Source organism: Oncorhynchus nerka, linkage group LG23 (genome assembly GCF_034236695.1).
Source record: "Oncorhynchus nerka isolate Pitt River linkage group LG23, Oner_Uvic_2.0, whole genome shotgun sequence".
In the NCBI taxonomy this organism is placed as follows: Eukaryota; Metazoa; Chordata; class Actinopteri; order Salmoniformes; family Salmonidae; genus Oncorhynchus; species Oncorhynchus nerka.
Window position 1 is genome coordinate 22,434,844 of NC_088418.1, and position 19,549 is coordinate 22,454,392.

The window sequence follows — 19,549 nt, forward strand, 5'->3', positions numbered from 1 at the left end:
TTTGATTTGGAACATCTTTTCTCTCTGACCTTGCGAAAGCTCTGGGAAGCTTCTCACTGTAGATGGACCAACAAACCAAAAATCAACATTTTCAAGTCCTTTTACTTCATGTCAAACGCATGTGCGTTTTGTCCTGATTATACCACCCTCACTGCGTTACCCCTCTTCTCAATGAACCTCTCGCCAGATGACGAGGACAGTGAAGAGGACGAGGTCAGTGACATTGAGGAAGAGGACAGTGAGGAAGATGAGTGCGGTGAGGGGATGGAGATCCTGCTGAAGGAGGGGGACCACAGCCCCCCTCTGCCAAGCGGCCCGCGGCCCAAGAAGGAGATCAGCCACATTGCTGCTACTGCAGAGAGCCTCCAGCCCAAAGGCTATACCCTGGCCACAACCAAGGTGGGTAACCCATGCCTTCCGACACTGGTCAGATGATCAAACATGAAACAAGGATCATTTGCTATAAGCTTGTTGATGACTTAAGGGGAAGGTTGACACTTTTCCATTCATCCCCTTCCAATAAGCCTGTCCTCCACTTATAAAGCGACACCAGCCTCCGCTGGATTGGGTGGCTAGGATTCCACCACGATGCAGTGAAATGTAACTAGTCTGCATCTCTTTATTTGTGTCATTTTTTTTTTGTTCTTCGTCAATAGGTCAAAACTCCCATTCCCTTCCTGCTGGTGGGCCAGCTGCGTGAGTACCAGCACATCGGCCTGGACTGGCTGGTCACCATGTACGAGAAGAAGCTCAACGGCATCCTGGCTGACGAGATGGGCCTTGGGAAGACCATCCAGACCATCGCCCTGCTGGCTCACCTCGCCTGTGAAAAGAGTAAGACATCGAGTCATTCATTACAGTGCTTTCGTCCATTCATACACTGACGTTTTACCAGGACAATAGAAGATGTGCACACAGCCTGGATATCGGATACTTAATCAAGTTGGTTGTTCAGGTAACTGGGGGCCCCATCTGATTATCGTGCCAACCAGTGTGATGCTGAATTGGGAGATGGAGCTGAAGCGCTGGTGTCCCGGATTCAAAATCCTCACTTACTACGGCAGTCAGAAGGAGAGGAAACTCAAGAGACAGGTAAACCACTACCAACAATCACAAAATCCCCTTGTAAATGGATACAAATCATCAAATTGTTACTAACTCAGCACAAATCGCTCCTCACGAGGACCGCTCTCCATCGCACTTTGTTCTGGGCAGTCCTCCAGCTTGTACCGTCTATGGCCGGACGATATGGCCTAAAAATCATATAGTTTTTTAAAACATTTTTTTTGTGATGTTTATTTTCTAAATAAGTGTTGTTGTGCAATTACGGGTAAAATACACGCATTTCAACAGACAGCAATGATCTGAATAATTAAGGGCTAGTGAAGTTATACCAAGCTAAATATAAGCCTTCCACAACCATAAGACCCACTAATAAACTATTTTGATAAAATAATGAAAATAACTTGCTATTTTTTGTTGTTGTTACAATAATCACTTTTCTGGCTTTCAAGTCTATGAAGAAAGCCGTTTTTGTTACAAATTGAACTAGAACTATGCATAATGCACTAACTTCTTATAGCAGGCATCTGGCTATAGAAAAATAACACTGGTCTCAACAACCTCAAAGGCCTCGTGCTAGTGATTAGCCAGCTAACCTTTTATATTTAAGTTTAGCCAACTTGGATCTATTTGCTAGCTAACAAAGCTGAACTGTTATGAACACACCCTTCTGCCTGTCTCCAAATGTTTGAAAAGCATGTTAGTCTGTCCACTTGGTTCAGGCGTTGAAATCAAGTGTCCCACCTTATTTCTCAGAATGACAACGAGTTGCCAATTCCTTATAATTGTTTTATGCTTCTTGCTCATTTATGAAACACAGACTAGACAGCAGCATTTTATCCACACTGTTATATTAATGGTACATTTGTACCAATGCCGCTTGCAACAGACTGAACATTGATTGTTGTTTTAGTAGTGTCTGCTCTGTGCGCTATTTGACGAGTTGAGACATAAAAGAGGGCATAGTTTAAAAAGTGAACTTCTCTATTACAGTAAATAATGTCTCAATGTCTTGGTGTCCAAATTACCAATTTTTGTACCAAACCTCAAATACAAATAGCGTGTTGAAACCGCTTGCCAGAGAGAAAGATGTGATCTCTCAACTTTGTTGGCGTGAGAGGCAGGGGTAGGGGCGCGTGTGTGTGTGTGTGCGTGTGTGTAAACCGAAGAGGTGAAGTGAGAGGTATCACTCTTGGTCAAATGTCAAAATAAGGCCAATGTGTTTCTATGGGCTTATTTTGGACCTAAGCTTGTTGACTGTCCTCTAGCCTTTGGGACAACGACTCCCATTGTTAGTGTGAAGAAGTGCATCTCGTCATTATATGCAGATCTCTAGTGTAAAAGGAGAGCTTAAAAATACAACATGACAACAAGTGGACATAAACTCTAAAACGAAAAAATAACAAAACCTTGATTGAGAAACAGGCATTTGGAATATCACGCAAAAACACACATTCTAATTAATCAAATTAAATTGATGTATCACCCAGCCCTAGTTCCACCCATGCCGGTTGTCTGTGTCTGCCGTAAACTCCTGCCTTCCCTGTGTTTCTTTGGCGCCCTCTTTTCCTTTTCGTGTTCCAAATTAATCTTCCCTGGTGCTGCCTCATCTCTTTTCTGGTGCTTCCTCATTCCAACTGAACAAAAAGTCAGCCTTGCATTCTGAAGTGGATAAAAGCCCTGGCCCTCTGAAGTGTCACTGTTTCAATAAGCTAATGAAAAAAGTCCTCTCTGTCCTCTACTCAGGGTTGGACCAAGCCCAACGCTTTCCACGTGTGCATCACCTCCTACAAGCTGGTGCTGCAGGACCACCAGGCCTTCCGACGCAAGTCCTGGCGCTACCTCATCCTGGACGAGGCCCAGAACATCAAGAACTTCAAGTCCCAGCGCTGGCAGAGCCTGCTCAACTTCAACAGGTCCGCACTAAGGGAAGGGGATGTTTATAGACGGCCAGTATGTGTTGCCAGTGAACATCCTAATCCTCATTTTATGAATAGTAATAATACAAGATTTTTATAGCGCTTTTCTAAAACCCTTCAAACGACGTACTCCCATTTCTCTGCATTCTTCCTGAACCAATATCAGTCCAAATTACGACAACTTAAGCTGAAAGTTCTTCGTCCACTTAGAATATAATAAACTTAAATCCCAACCTAGTGTCATTTTAACGTTCTCTCTGGACCCAGTCAGAGGCGCCTGCTGCTGACAGGCACCCCGCTGCAGAACAGCCTGATGGAGCTGTGGTCCCTGATGCACTTCCTCATGCCCCACGTCTTCCAGTCCCACCGAGAGTTCAAGGAGTGGTTTTCTAACCCCCTCACCGGTATGATCGAGGGTAGCCAGGAATACAACGAGGGCCTGGTCAAGAGGTTACATAAGGTAAGGACTCGGGCTGCGATAGATGGAGGGCACTTGGGCAAGGGGGTGTGGATTGTTCAGAGTATGTAGGGGGGTCCAAATGAACTGTTAATGCACGTTGAGATGTTGTCAACGACATTCTGCTCCCTAACCTGACACATCACCGCTTTCTGTTTTTCCTTCTAGGTGCTCAGACCGTTTCTGTTGAGGAGAATCAAGGTGGATGTGGAGAAGCAGATGCCTAAGAAATATGAGCATGTGGTGCGCTGCCGTTTGTCCAAGAGGCAGCGCTTCCTCTACGATGACTTCATGGCACAGGCCTCGTAAGTATCTATAGGGGGTTACTGGAAGCAAAAGATGCATTGCAGGAGGGCTCATTGGTTTGAAATTCTGCCAGTAATACACTTTTTACCTGTATATTCGTATTCTTCATTGCCAGAATGTTATTACATCACTATGATGTTGTCAGCTTCTACTGTAGGTTTGCTTAGATCATCTACTAGTTAATATTATAAAGGAAACCCCTTTTCACCCTTTCTATTTCTCTCAGGACCCGGGAAACGCTGGCTAGCGGTCACTTCATGTCTGTGATCAACATCTTGATGCAGCTCCGTAAAGTGTGTAACCACCCCAACCTGTTTGACCCTCGGCCCATTCACTCCCCCTTCATCACCAAGCCTATCGTCTTCCACACTGCCTCCCTGGTACAGCGAGCCCTGGACGTCTCCCCATTCAAGGTTACTGCTCCCACTGCCCCCTGGGGATGGGGTGTGTCACTGGAGCTGTGCAGTCTAATTCAAATGCATTTGTACTTATCTAAACGTCCATAACCTTACCCCTCCTCCTCCGTCCCCAGCGCTGCGACCTGTCCATGTTTGACCTGGTGGGTCTGGAGGCCAACGTGTCCAGGTACCAGGCCGACGTGTTTCTGCCTTCCAGGAAGGTCACCCGTCAGCTGATCCAGGAGGTCATGGAGTCTCCCGACCCCCCTCCCCGTCCCAAACCCGTTCGCATGAAGGTCAACAGGATGTTCCAGCCCTTACCTAAGGCTGATGGTCGCACGGTGCTGGTGGTGAACAAACCCCGACCCACCTGCCCTGTCACCCCTGCTGCTCAGGCCTCAAGGACCCCTCTCATCCAGGATGTGACGCCAACCCCTACACCGCCAGTCCAACAAAGTTAGTACTAAATAGCTTGGATTTACAAGTACAGTGCGTTTGGAAAATATTCAGACCCCTTGACTTTTTCCAAATGTTACGTTACAGCCTTATTCTAAAATGGATTAAATATTTTTTTTCCCTCAATCTACACACAGTACCCCATAACGACAAAATAAAAACAGTTTTGCAATTTTTGCTCATTTCTAAAGAATTAAACACTGAAATATCACAGTTACATACATTACCAGTCAAAAGTTTGGACACACCTACTCATTCAAGGGATTTTCTTTATTTTTACTATTTTCTACATTGTAGAATAATAGTGAAGACATCACAACTATGAAATAACACATATGGAATCATGTAGTAACCAAAAAGTGTTAAACAAATCAAAATATATGTGATATTCTTCAAAGTAGCCACCCTTTGCCTTGAGTGCTTTGCACACTCTTGGCATTCTCTCTTCATGAGGTAGTCACCTGGAATGCCGTTCAATTTACTGTGCATAAGTTAATTTGTGGGATTTCTTTCCTTAATGCATTTGAGCCAATCAGTTGTTGTGACAAGGTAGGGTTGGTATACAGAAGATAGCCCTGTTTGGTAAAAGAACAAGTCCATATTATGGCAAGAACAACTCAAATAAGTAAAGTCCATCATTACTTCAAGACATGAAGGTCAGTCAATCTGGAACATTTCAAGAACATTGCACTTGAAGAAACTTTCAGTCACAAAACCATCAAGCGCTATGATGAAACTCTCATGAGGACCGCCACAGGAATGGAAGACCCAGAGTTACCTCTGCTGCAGAGGGTAAGTTCATTAGTTACCAGCCTCAGAAAATGCGGCCCAAATAAATGCTTCACTGAGTTCAAGTAACAGACGCATCTCAACATCAACTGTTCAGAGGAGATTCTGTGAATCAGGCCTTCATGGTTGAATTGCTGCAGAGAAACCACTACTAAAGGACACCAATAAGAAGAGACTTGCTTGTGCCAAGAAACACGAGCAATGGACATTAGACCGGTGGAAATCTGTCCTTTTGGTCTGATGAATCCAAATTTGAGATTTTTGATTCCACAAGAGACACAAGTGAACAGATGTTCTCCGCATGTTTCGTTCCCACGTTGAAGCATGGAGGAGGTGCTGTGGCGGTGCTTTGCTTGTGACACTCTGTGATTTATTTAGAATTCAAGGCACACTTAACCAGCATGGCTACCACAGCATTCTGCAACGAAATGCATTCCCATCTGGTTTGGGCTTAGAGGGACTATCATTTTTTTTCAACAGAACAATGACCCAACACACCTCCAAGATGTATAAGAGCTATTTGACCAAGAAGGAGAGTGATGGAGTGCTGCATCAGATGACCAGGCCTTCCCAATCCCATGATCTCAACCCTATTGAGATGGTTTGGGATGAGTTGGACCGCAGAGTGAAGGAAAAGCAGCCAACAAGTGCTCAGCATATGTGAGAACTCCTTCAACACTGCTGAAAAAGCATTCCAGTTTAATCTGATTGAGAGAATGCCAAGAGTGTGCAAAGCTGTCATCAAGGCGAAGGGTGGCTACTTTGAAGAATCTCAAATATAAAATAAATGTTGATTTGTTCAACACTTTTTCTTTTTTGGTTACTACATGATTCCATATGTGCTGTTTGAGTTTGTCTTCACTATTATTCTACAATGTAGAAAATAGTACAAATAAAACAAACCCTTGAATGAGTAGACATGTCCAATCTTTTGACTGGTAGTGTTAGTATTCAGACCTTTTACTCAGTACTCTGTTAAAGCACCTTTGGTAGCGATTACAGCTTCGAGGTCTTGGGTATGACACTACAAGCTTGGCACACCTGTATTTGGGGAGTTTCACCCATTTCTTCTCTGAAAAACATCCCCATAGTATGATGCTGCCACCACCATGCTTCACCATAGGGATGGTGCCAGGTTTCCTCCAGATGTGATGTTTGGCATTCAGGCCAAAGAGTTCAATCTTGGTTTCATCAGACCAGAGAATCTTGTTTCTCATGGTCTGAGAGTCTTTAGGTGCCTTTAGGGACCATATATAGACAGGTGTGTGCCTTTCCAAATCACGTCCAATCAATTTAATTTCCCACAGGTAGACTCCAATGAAGTTATAGAAACATCTTAAGAATGATCAATGGAAACTTGAGCTCAGTTTTGGGTCTTATAGCAAAGGGTCTGAATACTTATGTAAATAAGGTATTTCTGTTTTTTTTAATACATTTCTAAAAACCTGTTCTTTCTGTCATTATGGGGTATTTTGTGTAGATTGAGGATTTTTAAAATTGTATTTAATCCATTTTAGAATAAGTCTGTAACGTAAGAAAGTGGAAAGTCAAGGGGTCTGTCTGAACTGTCTGAATGCACTGTAAATACTGCTTGAGTAGTTGCTAAATTTACATGGAAAAAAATCAAACATATGATCCAAGTGTTTTTGTAATGGTCTGATCTTAGATGCACTATGCATAAATCTCTCTGCCATTTCCTGGTTGCTAAAATTCAAATAGTTTGCCTAATTTCAGTTTGTGACAAAATCAAGCAAGTGTTGTGTAGAGAAACATTGTACACCGCTGTGAAATATATTTTCCATATCCAAACGTATTGTATTTTCAGCTGTTTGAAGCTGGTGTACGAAACCGAAAGTAAAAGACGCAAAAGCGAAACTTAACGGGAAGCATAGAAATGGCGCACATAGAAACCGATCTCTACCGCTTCTGAGCGTGACCGATCTATAACTTACATTTCTATGTGCATTTTTTGGGGGGCAAGCCCAAAAAGTAGCATGTTGCAGCTTTGAAGGAAAATTCTACTCCAACTATATTTTATTTCATTAGTCCACTGATACAGTCCCAGAATGTTTTGCATGTCGACATAGCAGTTAAGGTTTCAAGATATAGGACTTTCAAGAAGCATAGTGTTAACTTTACTGCCGACGTGCAAAACATTCTGGGACTATCAACAGTGGACTAATAAAAAAATATACCAAAATATATCGTGTTTGACTTTTCCTTTAACCTTGAATGCCGTTAAACATTTCTTGTGGAAACCTCAGCCAGACAAACGATTCTACACAAACAGACATAATGTAATACTTTCTTCCCTTGTTTCATGAACCCTCAGCAGTGTGTTCAGTGGTACCCACAGCCCCTCCTCGCACGCCCTTGCACCCCAGTGGCCCCTCTGTCATGAGGTCCGGCTCCCCAATGCCAGTCCTGGCCGTACGCTCACCCACCACCTCCTGCAACCCCGCCACCCATCTCACCCCTCCTCCCAGCAACGTTTTGACCCAACGAGTTTTGCTCAGCCCAGACATGCAGGCCCGGCTTCCCTGTGAGTACCTGCCATTCTCACAAACACTCTCTCTGTCGGGCCACGAATGTGCATGAACAGTGCATAAGAACAAACTGAAAATGTATTAGACTGTAAATTCATTATATTTTTATTTTATTTTTATCTCTACTGGTGAAATGAAACTCATCTACATTTTAATATCTACCATTTTTCTCTCCATCTCAGCTGGGGAGGTAGTGAGTATCGCCCAACTGGCCTCATTGGCCGGGCGTCCTGTGTCGTCGTGCCAAGGCAGTAAGCCTGTCACCTTCCAGCTGCAGGGCAACAAGCTCACCCTGTCTGGGACCCAGCTCCACCAGGTTCCCATAGCACCTCCACGCCCAGTACAAGGTCAGGTCAGATCCCAAGCACTAACTACACTACATGGAGATTCACCGAGTGTACAGAACATTATGAACACCTGCTCTTTCCATGACAGACTGACCAGGTGAAGCTAAGATCCCTTATTTTTTTTTATTTTTTTTAATTTGACCTTTATTTATTGTCACTTGTTAAATCCACTTCAATTACTAGAGATGAAGGGGAGGAAACAGTTTAAAGTATGACATTTTAAGCTTTGAGACGTGGATTGTGTATGTGTGCCATTCAGAGGGTGAATGGGCAAGACAAAAGATTTAAGTGCCTTTGAACAGGGTATGGTAGTAGGTGCCAGGCGCACCGGTTTGTGTCAAGAACTTCAACGCTGCTGGGTTTTTCATGCTCAACAGTTTCCCGTGTGTATCAAGAATGGTCCACCACCCAAAGGACATCCAGCCAACTTGACACAACTGTGGGAAGCGTTGGAGTCAACATGGGCCAGCATTCCTGTGGAACGCTTTCAACACCTTGTAGAGTCCATATCCTGACGAATTGAGGCTGTTCTGAGGGCAAAAGGGGTGCAACTCAACATTAGGAAGGTGTTCTTAATGTTTTGTACACTCAGTGTATATTACCAGAATGGCTTATGTCATTAAACTCTAGAACGTGCTGATATAGACAGCCATATTGGTGTTCTATTTAAGTCAGGGGTACAGTATCTATCCTGCACTGACAGGAGTGTCTAAATGGTGTGGTTCTTACTGTGGGCTCCGCAGGTAACGTCATGCATCTGGTGACCAGCGGAGGGCAGCACCACCTCATCAGCCAGCCAGCCCAAGTAGCAGTTTTCAGTTCAGCCAATACCCACGCTGTCCCCACCTCTCCTGTACCCTCGGGAATCCAGCTGCCTTGCAATTCTTCTCAAGGTACAGCAGCATCCCCTTTCTAAGACTATGGTCACTGATCTTCGTTCGTGGTCTTTTGCCCTGGTTCAGTGATGGTTGTGTTCTTACCTGCCTTTCCTTTCCAGTGCCCTCCTCCGTGGTGACCAGCTCTGGGATTGTGAAGATCGTGGTACGCCAGTCAAGCAAGGAAGGAGGGGGTGTACCCACCCTGGCAGTGCCCCCTTCTCCTCGCGTAGCCCCCCAGGCGTCAACCTCCATGCACCATCATGCCAATACTGCCGTGAGAACTCCTGCCCCCCAGCAAACGGCCCATCGCCACCCCGGGCCCACCACTGCTCAATACACCCTGGCCCCCCCTAGAACCCCTACCTCAGTCACAATTAGAACCTGTACCCCAGCCCCCTCGAACCCCTGCCCCCTCGTAATCCGACCTCAGCCCTCAGTCAGTCCCAGCCCCCCGCCCAGTGCTTAAGGTAGTAACGGGACCAGCAGAAACCAGCACAGAACAGAAAGGTGAAGAGATGAATGCAAATAATTATTTTATGATTCTGTATTTACAATCCCTATATTGAACAAGTAAATGATCCTCTCTAGCGCGTGTGAATTCTACGTTGACGTGTGAGGAGAGCAGCGACACCAAATCAGCCGTTCCTAAATCAGGGTCCCATGTGGGTGGATTTGTCCCCCCTCAACCTCGGGCACAACCTCGCCCACCTCCTCGCTCCCCCTTCTACATGGTACTAGCTACATCTGCTTTCATTTACAAATCTCTTTTCTTTTGTTTGTGACTTGTTTCAATCACCGTGTATGAAATTATGAGGTTGCGTATATCCCACAGTAGTACCTTTTTTTTGTTCTGTCAGTTATCAGCCCACAGAAACATTCTTAAATTGACTCCTGTCATGTCCCTTTAACTGTTGTTGTCCTATCAACTGACAAACTGTCCCTTTCCCCCCCGTCAGTCATGGCTGGCAGACAGCCGCAAGAAGCAGCGAGACAGCCGCCTGGCCCAGATCATCCGGATCAACGACCTGCACTGCAGCGCCAAGCCCGTGTTTGGCCATGAGGTGCTGGACTTCCTCACCTTCCTCCCGGGCTCCTGCCCTGCTCCGGCCCCCAGGGCCCTGGGTCAGTGGGGTCGCTCGGGTCACGCCGCCTGCCTGTTCGCCCAGTCCCACAGCACTACGGACTACTGGGACCAGAGCTGCGCCCTGAGGGAGGGCATCCACACCACCGAGGACAGGCTGCAGCTGCTCAAAGATGTGATCGAACGGTAACACGCCGACTGCTGCTGTCCACTGTCTGGAACCACGAGACGGTCCACATTTTTAGTTTTATCCCTGCACTAACACACCTGATTTAACAAATCACCACACTAATCACCAAGCCCTTCATGAGTTGAATCGGTTGTCCGTTTTCAAGCACTTTCTGTTTATCTTTCTTGTGATGCCCCAGGGATTGATGAAGGGTAAATATGACCATTTTTAATCGGACCCTATTTCCTAACCTTCAGGTTTACGTTTGTGATCCCGCCGGTGGAGGCTCCAGCCATCACCATGCACAGCTGCCACCCCCCTCCGTCTCTGAGCCACCAGCAGGCCGTGTTCACCTCGCTGCTCTCCTCCCAGGTGGCCCCGCTCGCACGCAGTCTGCACCGCATCCAGTGCAACATGAGGACCCACTTCCCTGACCTGAGGCTCATCCAGTACGACTGCGGTGAGTCCCCACTCAGACAACACAACCGCGTGTTCCTCAGAAACTTGTCTTGTTTTACCTCGGCATTGGCTGAGGAATTTTAACTCTGGCACCTCAATCAGTTTGGCTATGTGTTTGCAAAGGCCATGACATGAAAATAAACTTGAGTGGAAGTGCTGTTACTTCAGCGACGATACGGGACACAGTCTGTCTCTAGGGTCACTGGGTCAGGGTCACGTTCAGTTTTCCAGAGCAGCGTGTCCTTCAGTTGAAGACGAGAGGTATTTTTAAAATGAGGAGAAACGGTATGAGCCTTTGAATGATAACACTTTGGTGTGTGTGTGTGTAGGTAAGCTGCAGACGCTCCACACCCTGCTGCGTCGGCTGAAGGAGGGCCAACATCGCGTTCTCATCTTCACCCAGATGACCCGCATGCTGGACGTGCTGGAGCAGTTCCTCAACTACCACGGACACATCTACCTCCGCCTGGACGGCAGCACCCGCGTCGAGCAGAGACAAGTGAGGGGCGCCGTGACTAGACCTGAGCTTTATGGGATACTGTTGTTGTGTTGGACTTCAGCAACTCAGTTGGGGGTCAATTCCATTTCCATGTAATATATTTTGGACATTTGCGATTTGATTGGCTGAGCTGAACGGAATTGACCCGGAGATCAATATTGTTCTGAAACTGATCAAGGATGATGACTGTTGTCCTCCTCTCCCTCAGTCCCTGATGGATCGCTTCAACGCGGACCGCCGCATCTTCTGCTTCATCCTGTCCACGCGCAGCGGCGGCGTGGGGGTGAACCTGACGGGCGCCGACACGGTGGTGTTCTACGACAGTGACTGGAACCCTACCATGGACGCCCAGGCCCAGGACCGCTGCCACCGCATCGGACAGACCCGCGACGTCCACATCTACAGGTACACCGTGAAACCCTCCCCTGCCTCTTAGGCTGTTGAACCAAGCTTAACTCACTTAACTCCCTCTAAGTCAAATCGTCTCAGCACTACGGTCGGTTTTTAGTTTCCTTTAGATTGGACACAGGCAGGATCTGAAAGTCTCCGGAAGTAGCATGAACAGTGTGCATACCTCTACTTTGAAGATATTAATGTGGTAGGCATAGAGCCAGTGATTACTACTCTGCCACTATGTTAGCTAGTCTGTTGAGCATCTGGTGTGACTATTCTCCACCCCACACCCCCAGGCTGATCAGTGAGCGCACGGTGGAGGAGAACATCCTGAAGAAGGCCAACCAGAAAAGAATGCTGGGAGACATGGCCATAGAAGGAGGCAACTTCACCACCGCTTTCTTCAAACAGGTACGTCTCCACCGATATAACACTCTGTGACGTCGTCCATTCACTCTGAATCGAGGGCAATTCAAGACGAACTACGCTCCCCTCTCTCCTCTCAGCAAACCATCAGGGAGCTGTTTGACGTGAATGAGGGGGAGAAGAAGGAGGTGACCCCAGAGCCGTCTGTGCCCCAGCCAGAGGAGGAAGAGACGGGCAACAAACAGAGCACCACCATCCTGGAGCAGGTCAGTCACACCCAAAACACTGGTAATAACAGTATGTAGTTGAGTTTAACTGGTGTGTTCAGAGCAGGTGTCTCTCAGACCATAGACACCTGTTTATACCACACCATACAACAGCAGGAGTCTAGAAGACAACCAGAAACCAGCAGCTGAGTGTTTGGACCAGCACTGACTCCATACAAACAAGCTTTATTTTGATAAAATAAACAAGATTATTTGAGGTCAAATGACTGTTTTAGGAATTGTACAAGTCAGCAAGACACATCAATCTCTACTCCAGGTGGCACTGTTCCCAAAAATGAATTCTCTCTCTGCCACAGGCCCTTTGTCGTGCCGAGGACGAGGAGGACATCGTCGCTGCCTCCCAAGCCAAAGCAGAGCAGGTAGCTGAACTGGCAGAGTTCAACGAGGCCATCCCATTGGATGAGGCTGGCGAAGGGAGGGACCCGGAAGAGGAGGAGCTCTCCAAGGCCGAGCAGGAGATAGCGGCTCTTGTGGAGCAGGTGATAGTTGTTCAATATCCCTGTTTTTTTTTGCTATTCCATCTGTGTTGTTTGACTATTTTCAGCTTTTTTGCCAAACCTGACAACCTTTCTTTTTTCCCCCTCGTATCTCAGCTCACTCCTATAGAGCGCTATGCTATGAATTTCCTGGAGGCTTCACTGGAGGATGTGTGCAAGGAGGAGTTAAAGCAAGCAGAGGTTAGATTGATATTTCTCAGTGCATTTAGGAGAGCTTGCCATGTGTCCATGTTTAAATGGTTCACCCTATTAGAGACCTGGGTTCGAATAAAAAGCCCATCTCTCTGCTCTGTGTTTACAGGAGCAGGTGGAGGCTGCCAGGAAGGGGCTGGACCAGGCCAAGGAGGAGGGCCTGAAGCTGCATGCAGGCTCCTCGGACAATGACGACGAGGACTTCGCATCACAGCCAGTGGAGGAGCCCTCGCCGCCCGGGTCGGGCCGTCGCCCACGCAAACACAAAGAGAAAGGCGCCCCCTCCACCAGAATCAGCGGTAGGCTCCGAGGAGCCACGGCCTCCCCACCGCCCACTTCCCCAGAGCCAGAGTCCGATTCCCCCACCCCCAGAGAAGTGCCTGAAAGGCTCCGCTCAGCTCTGAGAGGACGAGGGGGGACCAAAGACAATACCACCACACCGTCCCGCACAGAGCACCCCAGGGCCCAACCCTCCTCATCAAAGGAATCTGCCAAACCTGCATCCACAACCCCGGCCTCTCCTTCTAGAGACTCCAGCCTCAAATCCGGGTCGGCAGCGCCACCTCTCGGATCCCAGTCCCATTCCAGCTCAGTGCCTTCCACTGCCACCAGTCCTCTAGCTGGGAAATCACTGACACTACCAGGGGACTCACACACCTGGTCACCCAGCAGGGAGAGGGCAGTGTGTATCACCTCAGAGTCCACGTGTCCGGTGGACCACCAGTCATACTCTGCCCAGGCCAGGGACTATGACATTAGGGACCAGGAGTCCCTGTCTCCCAACTCTGTGTGCCCTCTCTCCCGGTCGCCACGCAAGCGCCAGTCGGCTGACGGGGAGGTCCTGCTAGGCCTTCCGGAACATTCCCCGTCGGCCAAGGTCCTGCGGAAGCTCCCTGGTCGCCTGGTGACGGTGGTGGAGGACAAGGAGCCCAGGAAGAGGAGGAGGAGAGGCAGCGGGACAGGAGGAGGCTCATCAGAGGAGACCGAGAACGCTGAGTCGGGCCGAGTCTCAGACGAGCCAAGCAGAGGCTCCCAAACCCCTGACAAAACCAGCCAGACACCCGAAGAGAAAGGGACTGCTTCAAAATACTCAACGACCACCAAACTCACAGAGGACCAAGAATCCCCCTCAACACACACCTATCCTGCCAGAAGCTACCTCCCTTACTCCCCGCCCCACCAATCCCCTGACATGCCGGTGCTGAGGAACCTGCCGGTGCGGCAGCGGCTGGAGAGCGAGTCTCGCGTGGCGGCGCAGTTAGGAGAGCTGGGCCGAGGGAGGGGAGGGAACTACCACAGGAAAATGGACAATCAGCCAGGAAAAGACGGCAACGTGTCCTCACCCGCTAATAATGCTAACTCGACCCCACCAGTGAAACGAAAGAGGGGCCGACCCCCCAAAACTCCCCTCAGGTTGGCGGTATCCCAGCCAGAGCATGCATCTCCTCCCCAGCCCACCTCAGCAAGTGAGGGGAGCCCCGCTCTCTCCCCAAAACGCAAGCGGGGTCGTCCCCGCAAGGACTCGACAACTGTAAAGAATGCTGTGGGTGCAGGACATAACTCAAACTCCAGCACCACCAGCCAACCTGGTTCCCTGTCTGAGGCTGTTAACACAGAACCACTACTCCCATCTGCCCCCACTGAGCCTCAAACTGTGGCCGCCTCTGCTATCTGCACCAGCCAAGACTCTCTGTCTACCAAAGCTGAGGACTCTACCGCAACATTAAAACCAAACACTAAGACTGAGGTCCTTACCACAACCCCAACTGCTATCCTGGCACTAAGCCCAGCTCAAATCCTTACCACAACCGCTATTCCTGCGCCAAGCCGAACTCGAGTTCCCATCTCAATTCCAATCTCTGTCTCCACCTCAAGCTCAGCAACCATCTCCACCCCGGTTCCAATTTTAGTCCCTGCCACAAGCTCACCCACAGTCCCCGCCTTAAACTCAATATCTGTTCCTGCTTCAAGCTCATCCACAGTTTCCACCCTAAGCTTACCCACAGTATCCACATCGAGGCCGCCCTTTAGCCCTACCTCAAGGTCATCCTCTGGCCTCATTCGAATTCCAACTGCAGTCCTCACCTCAACCCTTGCCCAATTCCTCACCTCAAGACCTAGAGTCTCCACTTCTCCACCAATCTCCACAACTACCACACAAATCGTCACCCCTACCCCCAACAAGATCTCCACTCCTCCCCTTGCCCAAATCACTATCCCTACACCAGCTCAAATCTCCAAAATGGCCACATCAGTCTCTACTCCAACCATGACCCCCACTCCAGCCCCTACACCAACACTCACAAATGTCAAACAAACCCCTACTCCGTGCCCTACCACAATTGTTGCAACCCATGTACCAACACTTAGAAAACTCACCACAACCTCAATCGCAAATCTGACCACCATTTCCACATCAGGCCCAAGTATAATCGTCACCACCGTCACACAAGCCCGAACCGCCACCATCACTGCAACAACCTCCATACCAACTTCTACCAAAATCACCATCACAACCCCCACACCAGCCCCTACACCAACCACCACACTAACCTCTACACCAGCCCCTACCACAACTGTCACCACCGTTACACCAGCCCCTACCACAACTGTCACCACCGTTACACCAGCCCCTACCACAACTGTCACCACCGTTACACCAGCCCCTACCACAACTGTCACCACCGTTACACCAGCCCCTACCACAACTGTCACCACCTCTACACCGCCCCCACCCAGAACTGTCACCACCGCTACACCGCCCCCACCCAGAACTGTCACCACCGCTACACCGCCCCCACCCAGAACTGTCACCACCTCTACACCGCCCCCACCCAGAACTGTCACCACCTCTACACCGCCCCCACCCAGAACTGTCACCACTGCTACTGTAGCCGCTGCCACAACCATCACATCAACTCCTACCCCAATCTCTACCCCAACCCCCACCCGTTCCCAAGTACACAACTCCACTACCAACAAAATCGTCACCCAGATATCCACCCCAGCCCCCACTCCAAGTTCAACATTAGTCCTGCCCCTGGCCCAAATTCCTATTACATCTACCCTCTCCAGCAACTCTACTGCTGTGGCTGCCACAGAGAACCAGGCTGTGGAGACTGCCCAGAATCCAGATTCAGAGAACATAATAGACATGGAGGTGGAGACCCAGGCAGTTAAAGTGGACAAAAAGGCAGAGGATGGAGAAGAGGAGATTAGTGACTCTCAACCGAAAAAGAGGAAAGTGGAGAATTCTCCTGAAGCCAAAGACACTGTCCTTTCCACTCCCTCTCTCGCTGACCCAGAGACTCCAGTGGCTCCTCGGCCAGAGGAAACAGATAAGCAGAAGATAGAGGAGAGCGCCGGAGATGACAAAGCCGCCAGCAAGAAGAGGCCTCTCAGTCGCCAGAGCAGTCAGGAGTCGGTGCGCTCCTCTTCTCCTTCCTCAGTGTGCTCCACATCCAATCCCACCCGGTCAGCCCAATACAAGAAGAGTGCAGAGAAGAGAGCACCTGCCAAGAGGAGGCGAGGAGAGGTTCTGTCTGACCCAGAGAAGGGAGAGGGGAAGACTGAGAAAGAGTCCACCAACGCCACTCGGAGGAGGCAGTCCAGGTCCTCTTCTTCAGACTCTGACCCCTGTGAAACCAGGAAAGAGCGCCTCACCCGCTCATCCCAGAGCTGGCAGGAGAAAGAGGGGGATGGAGAGGGCAACAGGCGGAGAAGAAGACCCGCCAGGAGCTCTGAATGGGAGGGCAGGACTGTGTCCAACAACACCGGTACTGGGGAGTCTGGCAGCGAGACATCCTCTGTGAGAGTCACCCGGAAATCCTCTGGTCCTCTTCCCACCTCGGAGAGTAAACCCCAGTCTAACAGCGTGCCCTCTACCCCTCCCCAGCCAGAGGTCCTGGGAAAGAGATGTTCAGCCCTGAACGCTGCAGCCAAACTCCTTGCCATGCGAGGCAGGGTCGACACCCCTGGCAGCAGGAAAGACCCTGCGGCTAAGGCTGCTGGGCAGAATGCCATTTCTCCCACTTCCTCTGACAAGAACCACAAGTCCAAATCTAAAAGTGCACCAGCCACTCCGCAAACAAACTGCAACAACAAAGCAGGAATCAGCAAGATGACCCCCACCAAGTCTAGCCGCACAGCCGCCCGCTCCACCCGCCAGTGCCCTGGCGCCCTCGTCCCGCCCCTGGAGACAGACAACAAGAGGGGGAGCAAGAAGGAGGAGAGTGAAAAAGAAAAAAAGAAGCCCTCGGAGGAGAAGGAAGAGGGGGGCGAGAGGGAGACTCGCTCGTCCAGGGGCCACAGCGCCTGCAGCAGCGTGAGTAGCGATGGTGGAGGGAGTAGCCGGAGCAGCAGCAACAGCAGCCAGCGCACCCACAGCCTCAGCTCCCAGAGCACCGGGCCCAGGCTCAACAGCTCGCGAGCACCATCCTCCAGCAGCGAACGTGAACGCAGCACCGAGAGGGGCAGGAGGCGCAGCCACAGGAAGGAAGGAGAAGGCTGGGGGAGGGAGACCCGGAAGGAAAGAAAGGAGAGGCACGCCCAGAAGCGGGAGAGGCTCTCACAGGAAGGGAACGCTGGCTCGGGAGAGGGCACCCCGGACAGGGTGCTGCGCAGCGTGGCGGCTATGGCAGCAGCTCAGGCCCGCACACCGGCAGCCAACACCCGCTCCTCCCGGTCTTCCTCTGCCCAACACAACAAGACATGATGGAATAACAATATATTTTTTTTAAACTGGGAGAGGGAGTGAGGGATTCTGACTGGGAAATGGCCTCTAAAGTTGCTGCTTTGTCTACACTGACGGAGGCCAGAGCAGAACTATGTGTTGTGCAGGTCAGTGACCTCCCTCCCTCTTGGGCCCTCTCCCCCACCCCACATTAGAGCTGGTCTCCTCTCCAGTTCAGCCATCATCAACTGGGGAAAGGCTTAGAGATGCCCGACTGTTTGCAGAGAGAAAGGTGCCATCATGGTAGAGCCCTTCCAGAAGTGAGGTGTTGTAGTCCTGAAGGTGTCACTTCATACGGACAGTGGCTTGACTGCACACCGGGGACTTTGGGACGAGGTGGGTGCGAGTGAGTTATTTGTTAGTTCACACTATGTACTGTAAAACATTTTAAAAGACTGGAATACTAAGAGATGTATGTGTTCGAGAGAGGAATAGATTGCGCCCAATATGCAGATTTTATCCTCTGCCAGGGTTATCGGTGGGAATCATTCATGCGACATTCAAAATAATATTTTGAGTGACAGTTGTATCGTACGTTTGAAGGTTTTTGACTTTTTGGGTTCTGGACATTTTGTCAGCTGTTCTGACCTCTGTTGATAAGTTCTGGATATTTTATGGTTTCTTCCAGGAAGAGAGCAGATCTGTAAATGTGATCTTTGCTGCACTATGCTGGAGCTACTCTTTGCTTGGGCCTCTGTATCTTGTCATTTTCTGTCCATCTGACTTTTTAAATCCAGCCTGCATTTTTCCTTTGCATCTGAGTGCATTGTGGTGTAGTATTATTTTACATCAATTTCAATCAAATTACTACTACGTTCCTGGTACCTCACACAAATGTAACTCCAAATATGGCTGTCTCTCTCAAGCTTGTTATGCATCTCGAAGATGCAAATGATTTTACTCACTGGCAATGCAGAAAGAAACGGGAGCAGAACCTTGATTTAACTCCTCACCTTTTCCAAAGTCCGACGTTATGGTAAACATTTCATGTAGTTTATACTAAAAGGGTATTGAATCAGTGTGAATAAAAAAAACAGTGCCTATTAGGCCGAGTGGGTGAACGGAGATCCCAGTTTGCTTTGTAAAGTACTTGACGTTGGGGTATGGAACTTACTGAGTTGTCATTTGTCACTAAAAAAAGGACATGCTTTCTGTAAATCATGAGAAAAGCACCCTATGCACCAGTGCTACCAAATTCTTTATTTTTTTAAATCTGAATTTCTTTCATGTAAGGACTTAAAATGGTGCAGATGGCTCTGTAAATGGTCAATTAACTTTGAGGACTTGCATTTGTCAAAGCAGTTTTTGGGCAGGGTGATGTTTGAGTGAATGGGTGGAATATGGTGATGGTCTTATCTTGATTTGTCCCTTTAATTTGTTACATTCCTTTGTTCCCTTGTAATTCCACATTGTTTTACTTGAAAGACAAAATGACAGTTGAATAAAAGACCAAAAATGTATTGGGTGTTTGGTTGTCTAGCCTTTTTTATAAGACCATCTGCAAAATAAAGTGTAAATGTGTTTGCATGACACTTGTATTATACAGATCTCAGTAGGTGCCATTTCTTTGTCAATCTTATCGCTTTTGACATTCTATACGGTACTGGATTTTACAATGCAAGATGTCCCTCTTGCGATTATCCAGGTAATTCTGGGGATCGTACCATTTCTCTCCGAACATTGTAGCAGAAAAGAGGCACACACGTTTCACAAACT

At 48.8% G+C, this 19,549-nt stretch overlaps 1 protein-coding gene and 1 non-coding gene across 2 annotated transcripts in view; both read left to right on the plus strand.

Moving 5' to 3' along the window:
- The window catches only part of LOC115106484 (uncharacterized), a 28,414-nt gene extending 9,121 nt beyond the window's left edge, over positions 1 to 19,293 (plus strand). Inside the window, exons 12-25 of the mRNA XM_065007948.1 lie at positions 188 to 399; positions 657 to 834; positions 956 to 1,092; positions 2,809 to 2,978; positions 3,249 to 3,441; positions 3,607 to 3,743; positions 3,971 to 4,157; positions 11,202 to 11,366; positions 11,575 to 11,771; positions 12,056 to 12,170; positions 12,266 to 12,391; positions 12,709 to 12,891; positions 13,006 to 13,089; positions 13,211 to 19,293. Coding sequence (XP_064864020.1) covers positions 188 to 399; positions 657 to 834; positions 956 to 1,092; positions 2,809 to 2,978; positions 3,249 to 3,441; positions 3,607 to 3,743; positions 3,971 to 4,157; positions 11,202 to 11,366; positions 11,575 to 11,771; positions 12,056 to 12,170; positions 12,266 to 12,391; positions 12,709 to 12,891; positions 13,006 to 13,089; positions 13,211 to 17,815 — 6,689 coding nt within the window. The 3' untranslated portion in view covers positions 17,816 to 19,293. The remainder of the gene's footprint in view (positions 1 to 187; positions 400 to 656; positions 835 to 955; positions 1,093 to 2,808; positions 2,979 to 3,248; positions 3,442 to 3,606; positions 3,744 to 3,970; positions 4,158 to 11,201; positions 11,367 to 11,574; positions 11,772 to 12,055; positions 12,171 to 12,265; positions 12,392 to 12,708; positions 12,892 to 13,005; positions 13,090 to 13,210) is intronic.
- Positions 12,441 to 12,520, plus strand: LOC115107231 (small nucleolar RNA SNORA11). Its single transcript, XR_003860170.1, has one exon. It is a non-coding gene; the product is annotated as a small nucleolar RNA SNORA11 (small nucleolar RNA).
- Positions 19,294 to 19,549: the final 256 nt, after the last annotated feature.